The following is a 19164-nucleotide window of genomic DNA, read 5'->3' as shown; positions in this document are numbered from 1 at the left end:
TGGCCCCCAACACATATATAGCAGAGGAATGCCTGGTCTGGCCTTAGTGGGAGAAGATGTGCCTAGCCCCCCAGAGATTTGAGGCCCCAGGGAATGGGGAGGTCTGGTGGGGGGAGAGGGACATACACCTGCAGATGGGAGGGGGGAGAAATGAGATGCAGGACTCTAGGAGAGGGGACCAGGAGTGGGGCAATGGCTAGATTTAAAATAATAATAATAATAATAAAAGATCATCACAAATCAAAACCAGAGGTCACTCTCATCAAATGGAAGTTATTCTGACTCTTCATTAAAAGACACTTGAAATGGTGGTTCTAAGACTAACAGGATGATCAAGCAGAGGCACTCATGTTTGTTCCTTTGTTTTGAAATGGCTTATGATTATCAGGGGCCTTTTGAATAGCTATCACCAAAATCCTGCTTTTTAAACCCTGTTGCTCTATAACATCTTGAGCAAAGATGATCACCGAATCAGACCATTTGAGGAACCTAGTCTCCACTGAGCAGTGAGCATCCCACTGCTCACACAGCTGATTGACAGTCATAGAGGTCATCCATTCACATCAGGACTTAACCGAAGCTTGGGAAGACAGGCAAGAGTTGAATACAACAGCTGAGGTGCTAACAATGAGCATACTTAGGGGAAATGGTGGCATTTGGAAAATACGGTTCTGACTGAGAGAAATCGGGAGCTTATGCTTTTTATACATACGAGCCTTTGCCTGCATGTGTGTCTGTGTACCTCATGTGTGCCTACTGCCTATGGAGGCCAGAAGAGAGTCAGATGCTCTGAAACTGAAGCTACCATGTGTGTGCTGGGAATGGAATCCAGGTTCTGTGCTAAGAGTAGCCAGTGCTCTCAACTGAAGGGCCATCTTTCCAGCCCCAGGAAGTCACTCTTCAATACAATCATCTCCCAGGTAACAGCTCTCTGGCGAGCTCCTGCTGCCTGTGGGGAAATGGTGTGCTGCTCGACCTCATGTGCACACACAGAATCTGCAATCCTGGAGATTGCTGGCATATACAAAACAGCCCTTTCCCTCATGAGAGCTTTACATACTATATCCCATCTAGATGAAGACTCAAAATCAACATGGTGGACAGCCAAGTGCTTGCCAGGGCTGCTGAGGCTCCCCTGCGAGCAGTACTCGAAAGCCTTCCCTTCCACAGCTGAGGCTTAACAGCAGATTTGTTATTTTTATATCCTTCAAAGTTCAACAGTATTACCTCTTTTCCTTAGGTTTTGGATAAAGGTAGACAGAAGAATAAAAAGAAGTGCTCAATTTAATAAGGTGTTAAAGAAAGAAAAAGAGAAGAAAAACCAAATCTTTTTCAAATGTGCTCCAGACTAACACTCCTTCAGATTATAAAACCCTGACTTCACAAGTTTATGTGGTACTTAGGTCAATAAAAACACAAAGAAGAGGCAATGATGAAAAGTCAGCCCTGGAACTGTACAGTAGAGATGGTTTAAACAGAGAAAATCAAGTTGGGGTGTGAGGGAGAAGACAGGACGGTGTTTGAAGGGTTGGCGTTTCTAACTTCAGAGCTGGTCAGGACAGTCTCAGAACCACTAGGATTTAACCGTCAGTCGTACCAGACAGCAAGTAAGAAGTAGCCAGCATTTTCTTATGTCTTTTGAAACGTTCAGGCATCCCTGGAATATGTAGTGGTGGTGTCTCACATGCATAAAAGGCCATAAAATGACCTCTGTAAACAAGTCAGTATTCTCCACTGAACGCAGAATAGCTTTGCTGACATGGATCGATGTCTAGGACTTAGAATCATCAAACCTGAGACTGTGGGATGGATGCCTCAGGAGCTAGTCACAGACATGCCTAGACCCACTTCCTAGCTTGCTTCCAAATTCATTCTTGCAAAATCTCCTAATGGGCTTTCTGATGACTCTGTCCCTCTGTATTTCCCCTCTAAAATGAGATTTCGACAGATAAGCACTGCTCTTTGGAAGCTCTTTCACATGTCTTGTAAGGCCATCTGAACCTAAGTTTTGTCTCTAGTTCCTCACTCACTTATTGACAGTAATCTGCTCCTTTATGTTGCCTGTCACCCAACCCCACAAAAAACAAATCAGAACTCACCTAGCCAGCACCAAGAGAAAGAATTTTAAGCTTATTAAGTATTGTATGGTTCCCTTGTGCTCGCTGGAGCAAGGAAATCTTGATTCCTCACAGGCACTGTCTTCTTGTGATGGTGGCCAGTAACTCAGCCTTCACAATTCAGTTAACAGCGTTTATGAAGCCTACCTGTGCTGCCTTCCTGCCACTTGCCAGGTGTGTTCTGGGGTCTCCAGATTTCTCAAAGCCCAGGAACACAGACAAGGCCCACATGTCCTGACAAAGGTCATGGTGTAAATTGCAGCTTCGTAAGCTCTGCGATGCTTAGGGTCACATAATTGTGGTTTGAGAAAAATCTAGCAATGGTAAAAAGATCTCTATATGCAGTGATAAAAAATTAATTCAAATAATCATGAGGCATACTGGAACAACAAATCTTAGTTAGAAAAAAAAAGATGAATAATCAATGAACACAGCTTTCACCAGAAGCCAAAGAGTCCCACTCTGTGTGAGTATCCTATTAGGACATTATGGTGACATGAATGGAGTCCGTGTGTGTGTTGTTTAGACAGGGTCTCCTTACATAGTCCAAGTTGGCCTCAAACTTATGATCATCTAAGGCAGGATGCCTTAGCCTTCCCAATGTGGGATTACAGACATGTACCACTAGCCTCAGCTTACCTTTGGCATTTTGAAACAACCCATTGTCACTTTTCAGCATCTGAAATGTCTTGAGACAATGAATGAAGGTTTTCAGATGGCCTTCTTAATTGTTCCAAGGAAAACTGTTCTTGCCCTTTTCCAGCTTAGAGGATGACCCTGGGATTCACCCCAGACACCCTTGACTGTCAAAGCACCCCAGCTGCACTGCTGTTTTGAACTTTGTGTCCTCAGATTTGATACCCTTTCCTCTCCCTGAGAAGGACTTTGTGGTTACAATGAGTGGCCCCTGCCCCGGGTAACTCATAGCCATCCCCTCATCAGGAGAATTTTAAACACTTAATCACAAGTTCTCTGCTGAGCATGTGTCTACTGGAAAGGGAGTTAGTGAGTCCGGGACACAGCTGCACATCCAGGTTTACTGTAGCACAATTCAACAGTCACTACAGAAGCGGCCTTCAACAGCAGTGAAGAAAGTGTGCCATATCAGACAATGGAATATTATGTAGTCATGTATACAAACAGAACACGTGCTGGGTGATATAAATGGTCATCCAGAAATAGAGAACAAGTAAGTGCACACTGGAGGTGGGAGGGGCAGGAAAGAGAGGGATGCTTAGTAGGTACTGGGTTACACAGAAGCAACAACTTCCAATTTTCTATAGTAGTTTGACTATGAGCAGATCAACACACTGTACATATGTGTTAAAATGTCACCCTGTACTCCATGGATAACTTTTATATCAAAAGCAACAGATAACACCTGCAAAGCCCTAATCCACGTATAGGCTAAGATGTCCACTTTTAAACGTTGGGATGTGGACATCTTTTGGGTTCATTCTTTCCCACACCATTAGTCACTGCTGCCATGTGACCCCGCAAGAACACTAATCACTATGTTTCAGCAATGTCAGCTTAAATTCAAGAAGAGAGTCAATCAGTTGCTCGGGCAAACTGTTATGTTCATTTAAAAAAAATAGATGGTGAGACAGAGATAACATCTGAGATAACAATGAGCTCGGAAAAGCAAACACCCAAACCTTTCCACTAAAAGTGAAAAGATGAACCTAAAACCATAAAACAGGGAATCAAGTGTCACTAAGCATGCCGAGGGAGGGGTCTTGGAAGTCATTAAGTTCCACTTTTCTCTTCTTAGATGAGCATCAACTGCATACTCTGATAGCAGGTGCCAAGCATCTCAGATCCTATGGCCACTCATAATTCCCCACTATTACCATAGAGCCACCCTGAAAAACTTCGAGTAATCTGCTGAAACAGAGATACAACAAAATGATGGGCAGGCCAGACATCTGATTAACACTGAGCACAAAGAAAAATCGTGTCCGCAAAAGAGAAGATCCTCCCCACCCCAGAGCTGTATTCAGAAACCTTCAAATGCTAGGCAAGGACTTGAACTCTGGGCTGTATTCATCGCCAACTCCTCCTCTCTTCCTTCTCTCCCTTCCTCCCTCCTTTCTATCTTCCAATTTTGAGACAGGGTCTTGCTAAGCTGTCTAGGTTAGCCCTGAGCCTATGTTCTATCTGTCTCTGTCTCCCCAGTAGCGGAGGTCACAGGAATCCACACCTCCCCCCTTTTTGTTTTCCAAGACAGGGTTTCTCTGTGTAGCCCTGGCTGTCCTGGAACTCACTCTGTAGACCATGCTGGCCTCAAACTCAGAAATCCACCTGCCTCTGCCTCCCAAGTGCTGGGATTAAAGGTGTGCGTCACCAATGCCTGGCCACAATCATTTCTGTTCAGGAAAGGGATAACCAGAAGAGGTTACCTACAACTAACAAGAATGCCAAGATAGATGGGCTTCTTTGAGGTTGTGCTTGGGAATCAGTTCCTAATAAAATGTTCTGAATGATCTAAATATGAAGCCCTCTGTTCCTCTGCTCCATAGAAAACCACCTGATGTGAACACTTGAGACTGTGTATATATAAACACACAAGTCTCATGACATTGTGAACGAGGCTGAAAGGATCAAGATTCCTTGAACTACACCACCTTTTTCTCTAATCCTTAGATCATATTCAGAAATCAAGGGGTTTTGTTTTTGCTTTTGATTTTATTTTGGTTTTGTATTTGAACATGTGGAGAGAGTAATAGAAGTTTTACAGACATGTGTACATGTGGAGGTGGGGGGACATATATTTTTAAATACTGTAAATCCTGACCCAATAGACAGTACGATCTGCAAGAGTCATTATAATGGCACTTGATTTAACAACCTTCTGTATTCTGCATCTGTTCTAAGCAGCCAGGTCACCTTGACTTAAACATGTATGGCAAGACTGGACTCACCGACATGAAAGAAAACTAGGAAACTTGCCTCTGTTTATCTAGAGGGCATCCCTCCAGACCCCCTCCTCATGGCTCACAACACGAAGCCCGTGGGACTCAGGCAAGAAGTGTCCACAGTGGCTTCTGTAGGCTAAGGGTAAAACAACCTAGAAACTTGTGGTAAGTGAGCCTTGCTTCTTCTTTACTAATATATTTAGAGATGCCACTTCTACTTTAGGGCTAAGCTGGGTTAATGTCATGACTAGTGTGAATATCCCCACAGCTATCTTGCTAGTTAAGGTATATTCCTCCAAGTGACACAGGTATTCAAATAAAGACCGCGGCACAAGTTCATTAGTTTTCATTAAATGTTTCTCAGAAGTCAGTCTCGGAGTGATAGCTAAGGATCAAAAAGTTGTTGTTGTTGTTGTTTTTAAACCCTAAGTGACCTTTTCCAGGCAGCCTGAGAAGCACAGCCGTACTTAAAAATATTGCTGGAATTTAAATAAATAGATAAATAAATAAATACATAAAGACTATGGAAGAAAGACCCAACACAGGACAGAGAATAACCATGTAAATTTGCCCTTTCACCAGTCCTCCAAGGTCACCAGTTAGCCACTAAGTCTTCTGCATCAGCATCCTTGCAATAGCTAATAAATAAATTTCAGCTTAGCTTTTCATGGCAATATGTCATCTGATTTTCATTATAAACTCTAAACTGTTCTGTTTCTTTTTAATAGCCATAGTACAGAATTTATCCTTCGCCTTTGCAAACTTGACCGTCCAGTACTGTGACCATCTGTTATTTGCATGATTAAGAAACATACATAATTTATTTCATTTATCAGGGCATTAACATAACTCATTAAAACACCAAGATTTACTTACACTAATGTTATTGTGGATATAAAACTGCTTAGGAAGAAGGGGGAGATTTGAAGTCCATTTCATAACATTTGTGAGGGAAGAACATATTGGGAGTGTGTAAGGGGAATGAATACATGGTAAAAAAAAAAAAAAAAAGAAGCCTGTCTCAGAGAGAGTGATTTCTAAAGCAGAAGAGAAAGCCCTTCTTGGAGAGGAACTGGAAGGTGCTAGTCCTTCACTAGATTCACTTCATTATTGATTTGTCTTGGCAAGGGAATGAGGAATAATATTTATTGCTCATATACCACATTCTTATATTTTAATGACTGTTGCAATAAGCCTTTTCATAAAATAGCTGCAACAGGCAGGGTAAACAATTATTAATTTGTGGTAAACGTTGGAGGTGAAAGAAGACACAACGTATACTATAAATCTATTCTCTGACAGTAAATCTCTAAAGTTTCATTATTAATGTCTAATTTTCAGGAGTTATGATTCTGCATTCTATAAAGCTAAAATGTCATGAAATGGTTTTTGTACAAAGTATAACTACTTAAATGTAAGAGGCACCAGACTGTGTTGCCAAAACTTCCATTTTGAAGTTCTAATCACCTCAAAATGTTAGAAATCATGCTGTAGATGAAAGCAGTTAAGATGAGAGTGGGAGAAACCTGTAGCCCTCCAGGAGATGGAGGTCTGTGTAGGTCACACACAGGGACACATGGTGACAATGAAGGCAGAAACTGAAGCTACACAATGGCAAAGGAAGAGACCTCAGCTAGCCAGCAACCCCCAGGAGCTAGAAAGAGGCCAGGAAAGATTTCTACACATGTGAGAGTTGGCAGGGCCTGCCTCTGCACCTGCAGCCTTCAGAATGTGCATGCACATTCCTGCTGTCTATATCGCCTTGTCCGGCTTCTTGTGGCAGCCGAGGTAAAAACACATGAGGAAGTTTAGTAAAGATGGTGGAAAAGTGATTGTGACTCAAGGCAAGATGCACAGAGAAAATCTCTGTGAGACACACGTACCTAAAGGATTGTCATCCCAAATTACAAAAAATTCTAAAAACTTTGCATTAAGAAAGCAAAGAACATATTCTAAATAGAAAAAAGCAAACGCCTCGCTCAAGGGAACTCATGAGAGGAGGGGGAGCAAGCGAGGAGCTGCTCACCACCAGATGTCTGTAGTGAACTGCAAATTAAATACACAGCGAGGTGGGGTACCGCGCAATAAGCAGACAGGTGAAGACTATTCATTTCAAAGGAGATATAAAGCCACAGATTACAATACATAGGTAATATACAAACATTATGAGAACACAGCTCTAAGCTGGGAGGCAGATGAGCTGATAGCTTTTTTATACACAGCTACAGGGCTTTTACATTTATTCAACTACTTAGGAAGGTGTTCTGCTGGTACCTAGCCAAGCAGGTCATTTGCATTTCCCATGAAAACACAATTAAACTCTACTAGACACAGCAGTAAAGCTTACAGAACAACACAAAAGATCAAAACAACATTGGTGATGACTATATCGACAGCATTTCTTACATTAAGAAGCTCAAAGTGCCCACATCCCTCTGCCAGTAGGATGGATAATTTACGAGGAAACATTATACAGCAGAGAAGATGCATGGCCTAGAGCCACTGTGCAAAACATTGGATTTACTAACACAACGACAGGGAAACACACAAAATCCAAATTCAAACAGGGATGAAGTCTCTTGTTAAATGTAGAAAAGCAGCTTCCTCTGGGAAGGGAGAAGACCAGGAGCCCTTTCTGTACAGCCATATACCTGCACACTCGAAGGATGTTCTTAAACAGATCGACTGTCCTCCTGACAGCCATGAGAAGATAATGCACGTGGATCATCATGAATGATGTAGGAAACAAGGTCAGTAACTATGCTTTAGTTCAAAAGCAATTCTGATAAAGCTAGGAAAGTAGATTGAATTATGACAGGAAAGGTATCAACAGCTGATGTCTGCTCGTAAGGAGCAGCTGACCACGGGAGGGGGAGAACGCACCTGGGTGCAGGTGGAACTGTTCCACACCTGACTGTTAAATCAATAAGAAATAATTTAAATAGAAAAGGTAAGGAATTAGTTTATTTTCATGTCTGTGAAAAGTTAATATCTGTGGTAATAAAGTTTGGCTCAGTTTTTTTTTTTTTTTAATCCTAAAGAGAATTAAACAGTCTATATATCTGCACTGAGGGTACAAGGCATATTTGTTTGGATGGGTAAGTAAAAGATGGATTGGTGGCTAAATGACAGATGGAGAAGACAGAGATAGAGACAGATGCTAGCTAGATGGATGGAGAATAGACAGGTGATAGACATGTAGGAATCAAGCAAGAAGAGCCACAACATTTCCAACAGAAAAATAACTGAAATGCTCTTTTATCAGTAGGCAGGGAAGAAGCCTATTTACCCAGATATTTATTCTTCATTTTATTTACTTGTTTGCTTTGAAGTGCTGAAGACAGTAAGAAGAGGCTCAAGTATGTTAAGTAAGTCCTCTGCCACTGAGCCACACCCCAGCCCCTACTCCCATGTATTTAAATGATTTCAAAACACCCCAAGGTTTATAATGTACACACAATACAAAATAGTTCAACCTTCTTCCTCAAGAGAGAAGATGATATTGTTGTCCTCTCATTACGTAAGGCCACTTAACCCCTCCATGCCCATGCCAAGCTTGGACATGTATCCATATTTTGCAACATAAGACTTAGGCATAAGCCAGTAGCACTGGAGAGGCAACACGGGTTTGTCTGTGTAGCTAGGGACTGGCACAAGCTAAGGCTCCTATGAGCAGACTCTCACCACGTGTGCTGGAACCTGCTCGGCTTTTGCAGCGGGAGTTCCGGGTCTTGGATAGAACTGGTTGATGAAGAGGCTTGGAAATTTGTACTCTTCAACAAGTTTCACTGTTTCTTGAAAATCCTGATCGGTTTCTCCAGGAAAACCACAGATAATATCCGTAGCAATCGTTATTCCAGGAACCCTGGAGAAGAAAAATAGACAAAAATGTAAAAATGTAGACTCCAAGCCAAGTTGACTACAAGCCAGAGTTATTATTTCCTTGACATGTTAAAATGACATTTTTTTAAAAATACAATTTATGTTTTAAGGAAAGAGCATTTGCAAATAGTTTTTAAAAACCCTCAATACTAAGAAATACAATGAATAGTGGTCCCTGATCATTCTCAGACACACCCATTTTTAATGCTTTTAGACAGTTTTTGTTTTACTTTCTCCTCAGTATCTTAAAATAGATGTTTACTGTGCTGTTCCTAATAGTGTTGTTTTTGTTTGTTTGTTTGTTTGTTTTGTTTTCTTTTTTGGAAGTATTTAAGGACTTTATGTTGTGGTAAAATGAACTAGCTGTAAATGTCCTCTAACCCTATCTTCCTTAATACTGTACTCATAGTACTTCTATAGAAGACCTGCAAAGACAACTGGTAGACCTAGTTGCTTCTCAACAATATTTATGTTTTTTACGGGTAGTAAGTGCCTCTCTGAAAAGTTCGGTAAACATTTTTATGATCCTAACCTTGTATCTTCTCAAGGCTCCATCAGACCTACCAAAAATCAACAGCTGAATGAGCTGCTGCCCAGTGGCAGAGAGACTGCTAATCATATGCAGTGTCCTGGGTTCAATGCCTGGCATGGGTCAGGGAAAACAAAATTAAATTTTCTAAATGCTCGATCTATCAGATTGTTCCACCATCATGTCTCTTGTTTCTGAAAGGGCCACAGCTATCTAATTATGGCACACGCTGGTCTTGCAATGAACTGATGGTTACTACCCTTGACTGCAGTTCCGTGCTCTCTTTTCCCTCCGTTTTTTGAGCCCTAGATCTTGCTAATTCTTGATTTCCTTCACTCTGAAGTGTGTTCTCAGCATTAGGTGACACTGTGGTTAGGTCTCTGGATGTCTGAACACACAACTGATTGGCAGTACAGTGGCATATAACATGCCAAATTAAAAAGAATTATCCACCAGAGTTTTGCATTGTACTTTTAAAAAACTGCTGATAGATGCTGACAGCATGGGATCTACTCCTGTGGACACATTCATCCTTCCAGTACTGGATAGTAACCTAGGGCCTCTGTCAGCCAGGTCCAGTGCTCTAGGACTGACCCACACTGCAACCATCCATACATATTCCTTTACATGTGCTCTATCACTGTCCTTTTAGGGTTTAACATTATTCTTGATTATTTAATATTATATTTTAAAAATATTTATATAAGGCACAATCTATGGTCTAAAGGTCTTTCAATCCAGGAATTTAATTCTCTCATCTTATTCCTTTAATAATTTCTCTAGGAAATTGTCTTGTATTATTTCCTTAGTAATTTCTCTTGGAAATGATATATGTATACATGTATGTATAACACTTTCTCGTAGGGACTCTTCTTTTGAATGTTGAAACTAACAATTCAGTCTTTGGTTTTTTCTGTCTCACTTTCTATGTTTTTATTTGTTCTAGCTTCCAGAAGATTTACTTGAGCATGTTTTCCGGTCTTTAATTTTTTTTTTTAATATAAAAAGGCAGTAATTTGATATGTTTCAGTTTCTCAGAGTTCTTTCTCCATCTTCAGTTTTCCCTTACTGGACACCTTGGTTTCAATTTTAGAAATACAACATTATTTCTTACTTGACGATGTCAAAACGCGTTTTGCTTTCTCTGCTCATGGCCTTTGTCCCTATTTGCTCTAGTCTAGGAATTTTCATCAACAAATGGTCATTTTCACTGTCCTTTTGGTATTAAAAAACAAAGCACTACAAATATATTTTTAAGACATTTTGTTTTGTTTTATATGCATGAGCATTTTCTGTTCATGAATGTCTCTGTACCACATCCCTGGTGCCCACAGAGGTCAGAAGAGGCATCAGATACCCCTGGAACTGAAGTTACAGTCTGGGAATTAACCCCACGTGTTCTGCAAGAGCAGCCAGTGTTCCTAACTGCTGAGCGATCTCTCCAGGCCTCAGCACCCATGGACTTCTTTTTTTTTTTTAAGTAGGATTTCACCTGACTTTATTGAAACTGAATGGTGGTTCCTTTTTTTTTTTTTTTTTTGATTTTGTATGTTGATTTTATTATTTTTTTTATTACATATTTTCCTCAATTACATTTCCAATGCTATCCCAAAAGTCCCCCATACCGCCCCCCACTTTTGGCCCTGGCATTCCCCTATATTGGGGCATATAAAGTTTGCAAGTCCAATGGGCCTCTCTTTCCAGTGATGGCCGACTAGGCCATCTTTCGATACATATGCAGCTAGAGACAAGAGCTCCGGGGTACTGGTTAGTTCATCATGTTGTTCCAACTATAGGGTTGCAGATCCCTTTAGCTCCTTGGGTACTTTCTCTAGCTTCTCCATTGGGAGCCCTGTGATATATCCAATAGCTGACTGTGAGCATCCACTCCTGTGTTTGCTAGGCCCCTGCATAGTCTCACAAGAGACAGCTATCTTTGGGTCCTTTCAGCAAAATCTTGCTAGTGTATGCAATGGTGTCAGCGTTTAGAAGCTGATTATGGGATGGATCCCTGGATACTGCAGTCTCTAGATGGTCCATCCTTTCATCTCAGCTCCAAACTTTGTCTCTGTAACTCCTTCCATGGGTGTTTTGTTCCCAATTCTAAGAAGGGGCACAGTGTCCACATTTTGGTCTTCATTCTTCTTGAGTTTCATGCGTTTAGCAAATTGTATCTTATATCTTGGGTATCCTAAGTTTTGGGCTAATATCCACTTATCAGTGAATACATATTGTGTGAGTTCCTTTGTGATTGTGTTACCTCACTCAAGATGATGCCCTCCAGGTCCACCCATGGACTTCTAATCACAGAGTGATTAGAGACCAAACTGCCTTTGCTTTCAGTGGCTGAAATGCTGGATGTGGCACCACTTTCTCTAAGACCTTCCAGTCTCTATCAGGTTGGCTACAAAGTTCTCCTACACTTAACAGTGTAATGTAAGCGAATGACACTAACAATATTCTAAAATGATGAAGGACTCTAAACATTAGGGAGCAGACTCCACATCCTCTTTTCCTATCATACATCCGCTTCATGGATAAGGACAACAGTTTGATGTTATAAGCAAGAAGAAGGCTCAAGCTGTGGAACTCCTAACAAACTCTCGAAAACAGCTTTCCAAACCCCCTTTGCACAGTACTTTACGTCTAATTGAAGGAAACATGACACATTTATTGTAGAAAACACTCTCTTCCCATTTCTACTTCACCTCATATAGTCATTAATTTCAATGGATTATAACTTGTAAAGTAATTCCAAGGACTTTTCTATATAATGATAAACACAAGGGACAATTCTCATACAGAACAAAAGAAATGGCCTAATGTGACATAAATCTATTCCTTCTTTAAGGGCAATCAAATTCACATTTGAAAAAAATCATAGAAAGATATACTTCTATAGTAAGATGAAGATAAAAACACTTTCTAGACCAAGTGCATGAACAAAAAGAGGTGTGTAAATAATTTTCAATGAGCTAGTTCTACACTTACCTCCTAACTACTCATGATCAGAAGTCCAGAGCTAAAAATAGAGGCAAAAGATAACAGATGACAGAGTCCATTTCTCTCAGGAAATTAAAAATATCTTAGAAACTGCCTGTGAAACATGGCAAGAAACGAAGACAATTGGTCATTGTCCTAATTTCTGAATCAGAAGGAATGTGGTAATAGCTGTCGGGTATTCCCAAAGGAAAGTCCCTTTCTCACTGCCACCCCTTCTTCTCCATCCGTCAGTTGTGCTCAGCACTGGACAACACCTGCTTACTTTGGCTTTCTTGGTGGTGGTGGTGGTGGTAGGGTTGTACCAACATTTAAAGGAGCCACTATAAATGGTAAAAGCCTGGGAGGTTCAAATGTGAATTTAACTACACAATCAACTCAAAACCTGAACTGGTAACACTGAAGACAGACTACTATGAACTGATGGCAAATCAATATTTAGAGCTAGAAGCTGTTTAATTGTCTCAATGTATGTAAGAGTATAAGTTGAGTATTTATATTATAAATGTGGTATCTGTATCTTACTATCAGACAAGGTTCATCTATACATTAATTTAAAATATGCAAATGTTGCCACTTATATTCTTGAAAATAATTTGATCCTTTAGGTGAGCCAACTAAAATCTCATTTACATTGTTAATTTGCCTAGCAAATAATTCTCAGTATGCAAAAATCAAAGAAGTTTGAAGTGAAGCAAATTCTAATTTTGTATCTTGTGATTTAAGTAAGAGGAAATGATCAGGGTGTAAAACAGAATATTATTACAAATATTTAAATGCTAATCCTGGGAAAACACTGCCTTTGAAACACACTTCCAAAATCTTAATTTTTAAAAAAAAATTTCATTTTCACCAATTTATTAAAGTTGTGAGTACAAGATACGTAATCACTAACTGGTATGTTCTTGAATTTTAAAACCTTTTAATATTTATGTTTTCCTAGTAGTTTTAGGAAGTAATTCTAAAAGGATGAAATGAAAATATTTGAAGAGGTGTGATAAGAGAAAACTTTTGAGTCATCATTTTCTCTCTTATCTTTACTGTCAAAGCAGGTTTGCTAAATAAGTTGGGAACAGAATAAGGGGCATCTTAATTGCACATCTGACATGTCAGGAACAGCTATGTTCATTTACAACAATCTACCAGGAACTTGTAATGACTACATAGTATCTGCTAGTGTTAGGTTGGGGCTTAAGAGGTTTGGGAAGGTAGCTCCATTGATTGACTGCTTACCTGGCATGCATGCCCTGGGTTCGATCTCTAGCACCAAATAAAGTACTTTGGTGGGACAAAAACCACAACCATACAAGATTTTGCCTTGAATAAAAAAAATACACATATATATTCCACATTTTGATTTCCTAAGAAGAGTTTTAAATAATCTAGGTTAGCCTTAAAAATAGCCATTTAGCTAAAACTGGGCCTCAAATTCCTCCAACTCTCATCTCTCTCTCTTTTCTATTGCTGGGCTGTGAGTACAAATCACCAACCTGCTCTGACCATCTGAAATACTACTTAAAATGGGTACTTTAACCTCCAGATTTTCATTTGCTATTAGGTGGCTTATTGCTAAGGGTGTGAACTACTGCAGCAGGCCTACGGTAAGTTACTTGGCCTTTGATGCCTTTGCTCTGTTCCTAGTAAAAGCATCCACTGATAAGTTTACTCAAGTGGATAAGGTACTCAGTAGGGCACCTGCTGAACAAGGTCTGTATGCATTACCCACCCTTACTGAAACCTTGTCAGAGAACAACCAGACAATGTGCTAAAATTTATATTTTACTTAAGACAATTTCTTGTAAGCCTCCATGACAAATGGGAAAAATACCATTAGTGGAATAAGATTCAGGGAGGTGAATTATGCACAGCTACACAATTAGGGTATATCAAATGAGGGCCCTTGTCTGCAGTTTTTAATCACTACTAAAGGCTGTCTTCCCTCTGACCCATGTCCATATGTGTTCATTGCATGACTGTGCTAGAAGCACTAGGAGATTATAAGTTCACTGGGAACAAAACTTATTATTAATAATAGTTTTTCTACATTAATTTACTGCAGTGTTAAAACCTGCTTGTATTTTTGCAGTAGTATTTTAGAGCAAAGATATCTATACTCTGTCTAGAGGTTAAGGGATTTGTCAGAGGTCACCAGGCTACTGCTGGTACAATCAGAATTTAAACCTGAATCTTGCAACCCTCTCAGTGCCCTTTCCACTACTCACTCTGAACAGAGAGGCAATTTAAAACTAAATGGCTCCAGGCTACATTTATTCTTTCTAAGACCTTATTGTTGCCTTTATTATTATCATTATTCTTCCAGAAACGAATGTGATTATTCCTCTATACAGATGGCTCAGAGAGAAACAGTAGCAACAGTGTCAGAGGAAAGAAATCATAACTTAGGCCCTTCATTAAGAGCCTCACTACTGAAAGTTATTTGAAACATCCCTGCTTTAGCCCCATCTTCCACATGATGGAATCACACACAATACAACCCTTCCTGGGTAGCACTGAGTGTAAGGCATGTCAAATGGTAGGTGGCATACAGTACAGTACAGTAGGTACTTCACTGATACTTCCTTCTAATCTTCACGAGAGACTAAGGCAGGGACCACGCTTGCACCAAATCTCCACTCTATCACTTCCACAGACTGTTTCTGTTTATGGTTTTTGTCAAATGGTGCCCCAGGTAAGTTTTAGGAAACTATAGAACAGGATCAAAATATAAAGGCCATTCAAGGAGACCTTACAAACACAGCCAGTTTCATTTTTCTTTATCACAAATTATATTAACTCAAATTGGAAAACATGGAAATTTGGTAAGCTGCTTTATGAGTAAATTTTAAGAAAATCTAAACCACTAGATCTGAACAACATTCTGGTGGTAGTGACAAGAGTCTTAAAATGCCTAGTGAAGAGATTTCATTAGTATGGCACAGTCTCTGAATACAAGCAATGTTCAGTGATGGAACAAACAAGAACAGGTCTATACTATTTGAAAACTAAACACAATCTTAACTAAGTCAAAGTTTATTTAAAGTAATCAGCTTAGGGGGATAGAGAGGTGGCTCATTGGGCTAAGAGCACTTAGCGCACTAGCACAGGGCCCAGACTGGGTTCTTAGCACTCATGAGGATGTCACAGCCATCAGTAACTAGATGCCGGGGATGTCTCCATCTTCTGTAGTCCTTAGGTACCAATCACACAAATGGTGCACATATATATGTGCAGGCAAAACATTCAGACAGGTAAGAAGAGATAAAACTGTTAAAAGATTGAAGAGATAAAATAGCATGGCTGGAGAAAAGTTTTAGTTTTGGAAAATCTGCTCAAATGGAGAGCTATCTTTCAGACAGTCTGTCTATCTATCCACGGTTCTCTCCAAATGCAGTACTCATGGCTAAGAATCTATGTATGCATGTGGCTGTCTACCCATCCATGCAACTAGCTTCCTATAATAAGTACTCTCAGTTCAAAACAGGAACATGAGTTTATGTCTTAGCATAATCCAGATCAAACCATTGAATGCACAAAGATCCAATTCCGCTACTTAATGAGACCATGTGTGGAGTCATATTGTATCAGGATCAGATAACATTTAATCATAAAAAAGAAAGACACTAAAGCCGTCTTGAGCCTGAAAACTCAATACAACAAGCAAGAGTACAATTATATTCCAAGAGGCTAGCCTGGGCTACAGACTCAGACCCTGTGCCAAATGCAAGCACACAGTTCTATAAATCAACAAATGGAAACTTTTCCACAAAAGAAATACCTATAAAAATGTATATCACCTAAAGAGCAGTTTAAATATGCATGCATGAAGACATTTTCAACATGTAAACATCAAAGACGCTTCAAACATGAGTTGAAATGTGATGTTGACATGATAGGAACTATTAAGACACTCTTTGGGGAATTTTTTACTAGTTCTTGCTTGTTGGTTTTGCAAAAATAATTTGAATGACCAAGATTGACATCAGGCCACAGAAATGAGTACAGATATGCAAGGACAAGTATTGGGTTTTTAAAAGTCTTAGTTTTCATGTGAGTGAGATAAGCTTGATGGGAAACACATACATGTATGAAAATGTCCCTCGAGAGCCTCATGCTGGATGCAATGAATACAAAAAAATGAACAAAACTTAAAATATTTAGTTTGATATATATACATACACACATATATATTACTTGATTATTTATTGAACATATAAGAAAATTTATAGATGCATGTATTTAATCTTTTCTAAAAGTAGTAAAATTTTCAATGAACTAGAAAAATCTAAAGTCATTTAGTTAAATTTGATATAATTTTGTTATTAAGTAAAAAAATAATCTATCTGACACAGGCAAGAGAAAGACGCAAATCACTGAGAACATATTGAAGCTTCTAGCTATGTGGGGAGATCAGAATTTACAACTACAAAACAAATGACCTTAATATCAGTAGTGAAAATGGGGGGAGTATACATGAAAATTGTTTTTGCAACCCAGAAAGAAGAGTGGTTATAAAACAGACAAGGGGTGGGAGTGGGAGTGGGGGTGGGGTGGGGACATGAGGACAACCTTAGTTGACTACTCTGAAGAATTTAATGGAATTTATTACAGTTCCAAATCTGGTGTGAACCTAAAAGACGCTGTTTTGCTTCAAGAAAAAAGTGAAATGAAACATGACTGTTAACTAAAAATTAAATAAACACCATGCTAAGTGAGATTTTTATCCTCAGACACTGTTCCTGCATGGCACTGCAAATATTTTGGAATAAGCACAAAGCCGTACATAAGACCACAGATATTGCTTTAAAAATTAAAAGTAAGCATACTGAATAATACTGTTATAATATTTAAAAGGAGCCATATTAAATTTCACAGGATTCTCACACATCTGTTATTAAAATCATTTTATGATACTGTGGGCTAGAGTGAAGGTATTTACTATCTACGGTACTGTTAACATGATTCTTATATGAGCTTTTCTGTTTCTATGGTAACATGAATTATAAGGTTCAATGAAGCCGGATTTGGTGATGTGTATTTTTCTGTTATTCAAGGTGAAAAGGAAATGAAAGAGTCCTAACATTCATAAACTGCAGCGAATGTCTGAATTCCATTTAGAGATAAGACGATAATTACTAAAGTAATTAGAATTCTTCCTGGATGGAATTATTTTGCACACAGCAGAAATTGAGATTTGGAAAGGAAAGCATGGCTGAATACGTTCAGCATCGCTAATTAATTACAGCCCAAACAACTCTGCCATTCTGATACCTTGGAAGTCACTATACCTTCAGCTGTTGGCTGCTAACTACAATGGAGGAAAAAGCTAGCCCCCACCCCCATCCCTTAAGTCAGAAAGATAAAGTAGGTGAAATCATTTTATTCAAGAGAAAATCCAATTACAGAAATAATCAACTTTTCCCTCTTGCTTTATTTTTTCATATTTGAAAGGGCATTCACATTAGCAGAACCAATTAAACGAATATCAAGACAGGGTACAAACTACAAAGTTGGGCAAGTTCTTAAACCTTTTAAAATTAGACTATGAGAGAAAAAAAAACCCACTTATTGAAATTTTAGAAACTCAACCCTGGATCACAGGATTCTCTAATGGGAAGCATTATCAGATGGGTGATAAACGCTGAATCTCGAGGATAATTTATAAATTTATATGGTCATAATACAATATTTCTAATATATAGTCCAGTATCAAAAACAAGTCAGTCTAATTAGCTCTCTTCATGGATATATTATCATTAAAAATTGGTATCTACAGGGGTTGTAGATTCAGTGAGTAGATTACTTGGCAAGCATGCAAGAAGCACTGGTTCACTTTAGTACATCTAAACTGGGCATGATGGTGCACACCTGCAGTCCCAACACTAGGTAGGTAAAGGTGGGTATATCGAGAGAGTCAAAAGAAAGAGAAAAAAAGAGGTGGAGAGCGGGAAGGATGGAAGGAGGGAGCAAAACAGGCAGACAAGATATACCCACATAACAGAAATCAAATAGTCCACCAAATCAAAGCAGATTTTCAATTATTTCATCCCTAAACAGTTGAACTGCTTGTACTGTGTGCCTTTACTGACTTAATCCTGATCAACTCAGGGTTGGCAGTCTACGGCCCAAGTGTCAGATCTTCACATTGCAATCACTTTATAAATAAAGCTTTATTGAGCCCCGGAATATTCATCCATCTACATGTTGTTTACAGGAGCTTACTCTGTAGGACTTGAGCAGAGACCATGACAGCTCCAACACAGACCACAGGGTCTACAGAGCTATAAGCAGTTACCCTCTGATCAGGCGAGAAACTCCCTGAGGTTTGCTAAGTGCTTTGAGGGACACTGTTGAGGAGGTGAAGATAAAGCTCTCTGCAATTTCATGTGTGAGCAAACTCACAGTTCAATCCAGGCCCCAAGCAAGAGTCTCCCCTGTGACCTACTGTTCTGAGAACATTTTCATGATTTGTTTTTTAATCACAGCGATAGGGTATCACATACTTTTGTCTCGTAATGGGCCATGAGTAGCCTATAGTCTAAGCTAGGCAGCAGCCTCAGGTTACAGGGGATGAGGTGCTTTTTGGAGCCACAGACCCTATGTGAAGTGCTCAGGAAAGCTGGGGAACAGACAAGATGAATCAGTGGATTCAATACAATGACAGACCTGTTTATCAATGGTTAATCCCTGTGTTGACTGAAACCAGTCTCAGTATTTCAAC

The 19164-nt window shown here is 39.5% G+C and overlaps 1 protein-coding gene across 1 annotated transcript in view; it reads right to left on the bottom strand.

Moving 5' to 3' along the window:
- The window catches only part of Cdkal1 (CDKAL1 threonylcarbamoyladenosine tRNA methylthiotransferase), a 561841-nt gene that overhangs the window by 147191 nt on the left and 395486 nt on the right, over nucleotides 1-19164 (bottom strand). The window contains 1 exon segment of the mRNA XM_085831198.1: nucleotides 8720-8900. Within this exon segment, the coding sequence (XP_085687324.1) occupies nucleotides 8720-8900 (181 nt within the window).

Source organism: Mus caroli, unplaced genomic scaffold (assembly GCF_978045245.1).
Source record: "Mus caroli unplaced genomic scaffold, Mus_caroli_1 scaffold_15, whole genome shotgun sequence".
Taxonomy (NCBI): domain Eukaryota; kingdom Metazoa; phylum Chordata; class Mammalia; order Rodentia; family Muridae; genus Mus; species Mus caroli.
The sequence above is the reverse complement of the archived record's forward strand: the minus strand, read 5'-3'. Positions and strand labels throughout refer to the sequence as shown.